This window comes from Gavialis gangeticus, unplaced genomic scaffold, assembly GCF_001723915.1.
Source record: "Gavialis gangeticus isolate Ggan-Ray unplaced genomic scaffold, GavGan_comp1, whole genome shotgun sequence".
Taxonomy (NCBI): domain Eukaryota; kingdom Metazoa; phylum Chordata; order Crocodylia; family Gavialidae; genus Gavialis; species Gavialis gangeticus.
In genome coordinates, this window is record NW_017729034.1 from 2,919,345 (window position 1) to 2,925,990 (window position 6,646).

The 6,646-nt window shown below is 44.1% G+C and overlaps 1 protein-coding gene across 1 annotated transcript in view; it reads right to left on the reverse strand.

Annotated features, from left to right (window-relative positions):
* The window catches only part of F5 (coagulation factor V), a 68,105-nt gene extending 62,193 nt beyond the window's left edge, over positions 1–5,912 (reverse strand). Inside the window, exons 1-3 of the mRNA XM_019527532.1 lie at positions 5,646–5,912; positions 1,996–2,087; positions 289–411 (exon numbers count right to left, since the gene is read on the reverse strand). Coding sequence (XP_019383077.1) covers positions 289–411; positions 1,996–2,087; positions 5,646–5,803 — 373 coding nt within the window. The 5' untranslated portion in view covers positions 5,804–5,912. The remainder of the gene's footprint in view (positions 1–288; positions 412–1,995; positions 2,088–5,645) is intronic.
* Positions 5,913–6,646: the final 734 nt, after the last annotated feature.

Below are 6,646 nucleotides of genomic sequence, written 5' to 3' on the forward strand. Positions count from 1 at the left end.
CTCACCTCCTGCTAGGAGGTGCTAAGTACCTGTGATTCTCAAGGTGGTTCTTTTACCACCTTGTCAGATAACTGCAACTGAAAGTTAGCCTGGTACATCTCAGAAACCAGCAGTGCCGTTACTAGTACTATATGGCCCCAAGAAATAAGAGACTGGTGCTTGGCACAAACTTTTAGTGCAGATCTGAACATCAAATATCACTGGTGTCCAATCCACGTATGGGTGTGGGTAAGGGTTCTTTATTGGTGCGTGTCTGGGGTAGAACAAATGGGATTTTAGAGCACTTACCTTCTGACTGTTTGTTGAAAGCTATGCCCTGTGGGTGAATGGTGAGTGGCTTGTCAGCCAAGTTCTTAAAGTGAACCACTAATGTGTCTCCCACTTCAGCACGTAGAGTTGGTCCCATAAGTCCTGCAAAAATTTCATGTGGAAAGAAAGAGAAATACTGAGTACAAGACTCTGTAACTTAAGAAAGAGGAAGACAACCTTTTCCCTTACTAGGAATATGAATTCCTTTTAAAGGTCAGGTAGCACAAAACAGTCACAGAATTTAAAGCTGGCATATTGAGGATTAAATCCGGTCAGCTATTTAGCTGTGAAATCCTAACACACAGCAGGAACGTACATAAGGGTGTGGCCCAAAGAAAACTGAGTTATGAATTATATGTTCAAGAAATGACCTGAAAATCATACCTCATCTGAATATGCTCAGCAGCTGCCAGGGCTCAAAGGCCCCAAGGAAAAGGTAGACTGTCTCAGTTTCAGAGAGTGTAGACCTTCTAGACTTGCTCCCTAGACTCCATGATTCGAGACTGCTGCATTCCCAGGATGCAGATATTAGATATTCCATCTGGCCTGGGCATCAGAGAGCTCTGGGGGTTCTCAAGTCCAGGACAGCTGATATAGCAGGGCTGCCACAGACCCATGAATCCTGGAAGCTCTGGAGTCCCAAATCTGAGACTGCACCTCAGGCAGACAGCTAAGGAGCTAGACAGCAGGGCTTCATCAAAACCCTGCCTTGACACATTTCCACCTGTTGGGCCATTACGTTCTGTTTGCTTGATGCACGTTAGCTTTTATCCTTTTCAGTAACACGTATTTAATACTGGCCACAGCTTTTAAATGTTCATATTTGTATATCTATGCTAGGCTTGAAACAGATCTCAGATCACACTGTGATTACTTAATGTTAAACTGGCACCAAAGTCTAACAATTCCTTGGAGCCAGGAGAAAAGCATACCATAAAGCTATGACTACATGTAATTCTATTGATATCCAGCAGGCTTATCCTCCCTACCAGGAACTGGCTGGAATAAACATTTCTAGGTTTGCCAAGTCCTGTGGTGCTTTGTTCCAAATCAGATCAGAAGCTGTTTGAAACTCATTTGTATGCTATTTGTAAATTGTATGGAAAATTCTGAAATACCCCTGATGCTGTATGAAATCTTCTATTGCTTCATTTGCTACAAAAAGTGGGCACTAAATATTAGAGGACAGATGTGTTGAACTGACTTCATGAATTTCTGCAGCCACCACAGTAAACCCAACAGTGCGCAATGTATTACCCAGGTCCCTGCTGTTTGATCATGCTCTTGCCTTAAATCAATACACTAACTGAACTTGGTCAGTCTGGTCTTCTGGACCCTTTTCTTTGGCAAACAGTCAATGCACTCAAAATTTAACTTTTAACAAATCAATAGTTTCCTGTCAGAAAATTTCTGACCAAATGTGCAAATACAGATGCAAGACCAAGAGCACTACACACACAAACAAATAAACAGCACTTGTCAGCAAGTTTGCCTACAGGAAATGCAGTCATATTTAAGTTTCTATGTGATATTCTTCTTGTCGGTGTGTTACCAAAGGCATTAGAGAGAGAGAGCCAACTTGCTGATGATTACCCAATAGAGACTGAGTGTGCAAGTGAGCAAGAAAGCATAAACCTGAGAGCTCAAGTGAGCACTACGGGCATTCAGAAAATATTTTCTGCTTACCCAAGAATTGATCCATTGTTTTTTCTTTCTTGAAGTCTGCATCATAGGCTCTGTAGGTGATTTTCTTAAAGATGGGCTGTGTACCTGCTAATCTGAAATTGGATGCATTAAAAAACAAACAAAAGGGCAAAGATTTTTGGAGATGCTGCGTTTTCCAGCGGACGTGCCACTGAGGTGGTACTCTCGAAATGTGAACTCTACTCCCACAACTGCCACTAACTCAAAGTAACACAGCATGCCATTCCAGCAAAGTCATTCCAGCTTTGGTCCTCTGCTGCCTTTATGTATTTACATTAACAACTCTTTGGGAAGGAAATGTCTCCAACACAATTTGTCCTTTGCCTTGGCTGGGGTTTCTGGGAAGCTCCGTGGTACACAAAATAACTTGGCTACCATTCTATAGCCCTTGTCAAATTTTTGGTGAAGGTGGTGGTATTTTCCCCACTTCACAAACAAGGAAATGAGGGCACAGAGAGGTAGTGGCGAGCTGCACAGAGCCCTGCAGGAGCTGTGTGACAAAAACTGTGACCAGGATATGAAAGTCCCCAGCTTGTGCCCTAAAACTGTCCATGATTTCCATACAATCAATCAGTCAGAGTAGTAGTTCTTTCTTGTAGCAACTGTCTTTACATACGATACAAAAAAGAACAAAACCTTGCAGTGCACAGCACCATCTCTCTTTAGAGAGACTAATTCACTCATGGAAACATTTCTACTGGTCTCAGAAAAAAATATTGACAAAGTCTAAATCTAACAGAAATGTTTCTTTTTATGGCCTTCTGGAAATACAGGACTCAGCCCATGTTAAAAAATTTTAAAAAAAGAACCAAATTTCCCAAACAAAGCAAACCAGCCCCTCCCTCCCCCCCTCAAAAACACTCCACTACACACAATTCTTCCCTCAGAGGGAGAAAACAAATACTATATGATATAGCGTATCATCACCTAATGCACTATGGGAAGGTGCACAGATACTACTGTGATGAGACAGCAGTGTAAGAACCTATATAGAATAGCTCTCCAATCCTAATCCTTGAAGAAGTCCCAGTCAAGCGAGTAGGCCTGTGTGAGTAGGTAGCTATTTGATCCAGCTTCAGATCCAGCCACTTCGGATGCCAGGGATCTGGCCATAGGGTATAATGGGGAAATCAATGAAATATCTATAACTTTGTTGTTTTTTGTCTGATTTAGATGAAACATGCAGGGAAGATGGCTCCTGGTGAGGCCACAAAGTCTGCCAAGTTTCAAGGAGATAGGTGCAGGGGTCTGGGGGGAACTGCACCCCAAATTCTTGAAAGCAAAACTCATGTCACGTGTATGTGTTACACCACAGGGGGGTCAAAACTGCAGGGGTGGTGGCCCCTGCTCAGGCCACGAAGCCTGCCAAGTTTCAAGGAGATAGGTGCAGTGGTTTGGGGAGAACTGCACCTCAAACTGCTGACAGACAAAACTCATGCCATGGCTGACACTGTGTGTTAAGTCGCAGCAGGATGACAGCTACAGGGATGATGGCCTCTGCTGTGACCACAAAGCCTGCCAGGTGTCGAGGAGATCGATGCAAGGCTTCTGGGTTCTGCGGCCCTGCACCCCTAGTTGCTAACAAACAAAACTTGTGACATGGGTGCTTGTGTAACTGACTGTTTGTATCTTGGGGCAGTTGATCGTATTCTTTCCTCTCCTTAGTGTGGGGTTTTGTAGGTGTTAATTGTTGCTAATTAACTGGCTACATTAGCTAGCAACTGTGTATTGAGCTGGTCCCAGAGTGAATGATGATTGATTGGTAACTGGTAACACAGTAGCTTAGCAGCCAGGCCTGCAGTAGTTCCCCCCAAGACAGAGACAGTAAGTTGCACAAGTACTCATGCCATGAGTTTTGTCCGTCAGCAGCTAGGAGTGCAGGGCCCCAGAACCCCCCTGCACCAATCTCATTGACAGCTGGCAGGTGTCACAGCAGGGGCCACCATCCCTGCAGCTGTCACCCCGCTGCGCCTTAACACATACATGGCCATCTATGTCATGAGTTTTGCCTGTCAGCAGCTTGAGGTGCAGTTCCCCCCCAAGCCCCTGCACGATCTTCTTGAAACTTGGCAGGCTTTGTGGCACCAGCAGGGGCTACCACTCCGGCAGTTTTCATCCCCCCTGTAACACATACATGTGACACGAGTTTTGCTTTCAAGAATTTGGGATGCAGTTCCCCCTGAACTCCTAAACTGATCTTCTTGAAACTTGGCAGGCTTCATGCTTTCAGCAGAGGCTACCACCTCTGCAAATGTCATCCAAATCAGACAAAAAACAACAAAAGTTATAGATATTTCAATGATTCCCCATTAACCCAGTGGCCGGATCTCCGAAGCGGCTCCAAACAACTTTGGAAAGCCTAACGAAGTCAGCACTTTGATCCAGACATGCTGCTTCAGATGCCGAAGCATCCAAAGCTCCTCTGGATCTGAAGCACGGTCTGAAGACTTGCACAGCTCTAGAAGCCAGCAGAGTTTTTTTTTTTTCTTTTGTTTTTAAATAAACCTCAGTTGTGGCTTTGGGCTCATAGCTGCTCTAGACCTGTTCATTCTGCTAGTGATATACAAGGACACGGTAGGCTATGATTTTCAGAGTACATTTTGCATGTGTAGGTCAATCATTTTGCAATTCAATCTAAAATGAGGAATAAAAGTAACACTAGCTTAATACATTTTGCTGGAAAAGGATCCAAGCAAACATTTGACTGCAATCTCTGCTCACCCAAACTCTCACGTGAAGCATTTTATAAAGGTTACCAAAAAGCCATCAAGAAACAACCTTGGCTTTTGTTCACTGTAGGTTTGGACTAAGGTCCACTGAAGTCAAGGGACTTTGGCAAAGGTTCTTAATTAGATTGCAGTGGAAGAATAAAACTGAAAGGCTCTATATCACCTCCACAATTTGTAGACCCCATGAGATTTCATAATCCTTTCAAACCCACCAAGCTGCACTCATGGCATAAAAGCAAAACTGTCAAACACAATCATTAAAAAATCTTGTGATGTTCTTGTGGTGTTCCTTTTGATTTGCCTCCTGATGGTTAAGCTTTTTAATGAGAACTACATTTTTTTTTTTTGCAACAAAAGCAGAGATTCTGATTTCTATCATTTAGCTCCAGGAGCTGGCACTGTGAAAGAAAAGCATCAAATATCAGAAGTCTCAGGAAAGAACAGCAAGAATTCGCAGCACTATGCACGCATGACTCCTACAGAGGCTTGGAGTGCACAAAGAAAAAGATATTTTTTTTGCGATTCCTTAGTTGGTCTAATAAAAGGTATCATCTCTGAACCAAGAGCTCTAGTTTTGCACTTCAGAGACCATCAGAGCATGCTCAAGCCTACTTAAGCTCAGGACTGACGTTGTTAATGAAGTATCATTAAAAACTGCTCAAAGGGGTGGGGGGGGGGGGGGGATATAACACCTATTTGGAAAGGTAAAAGTTACCTCAAAACATGGTACTACATTAAAGGCCTGATCCAAGCTGGAGTCAATGGAAAGATTCCTATTGACTTGGGGGAGGGGGGTGGAGATCTGGTTTTTAGCCCCCTCAAGTGTTAAGTCCTTAAGAGACTCAAGTCCCCATGAGTTACAAGAAGAGGGTAGATACACCCCCCTTCTTCCTGCACTGTTACCTGGTCTCTTCCTTAGGTTCTGGTCCGTAGCTCCAGCTGGTGATCTGTGCTGCTATGTAATGCTCCCTGATCCGACCTGCTCTCACCACACGCTGCTCCAGACTCAGCCAACACACACCCAGTAGCATCCAGAGGAGGTGATTGCAGCTGTTTGTCATGGTGCAAGCTGCTCCTGATGCTGCTCTGGGAGATGCATCAGGCAGTGGCTGCTGTTTTTGTGGCTGCTTCTCAGAACTTCCTGACTAGGAAATACATTCACTGTGGTTAGTGATGCAAGAGTAGTAGTATTTGCAACGCCCAGGTCATTGCTCTTCACCTCCTCCTCCCCCTCCTCCTGCTGATGGGAATCATTAGTGGAGATAAACAGTTGTTCAGGCTGCTTTTCAAGTGAGCACCCCCTCATACCTTCCCTGTAAAAGAGTAGCCTGAACCCTACAAGACAGCATAAAATGTTCACAGGTTGGTCATTTACTAGGGCAGGAGGGTGCTAGGAGAAGCAAGCCAGAAAGCCAATGTTTATGGCTAGGGACAGAATTACACATAAACAGGTATAAGCAATACACTTATTATACACTTAAAACTGGTATAAGTGATTAGAAACATATTCAAACAGAAGTTCAGCGCACATAAACTGCTTTCAAAGTGGCCAAAACTGGTTTAAGATAAACTGGATGGATGTAGCATCAGACTTAACTGATTTAGGTTAAATCAGTTTATTTCATAGATTTCATAGACATTTGGGCTGGAAGGGACCTTGGAAGATCATCGAGTCCAGCCCCACCGCTCAAAGGGCAGGAAGTCAGCTGGGGTCATAGGTTCCCAGCAAGATAAGCATCCTATTTGCTCTTGAAGGTGTTCAATGTAGGTGCTTGAACCACCTTTGATGGCAGGCTGTTCCAGACCTTGGGGGCTCGGACAGTAAAGAAATTCTTCCTTATGTCCAGCCTGAAACGGTCTCACAGTAGTTTATGACCGTTTAACCTCGTCATCCTTTGGGGCGC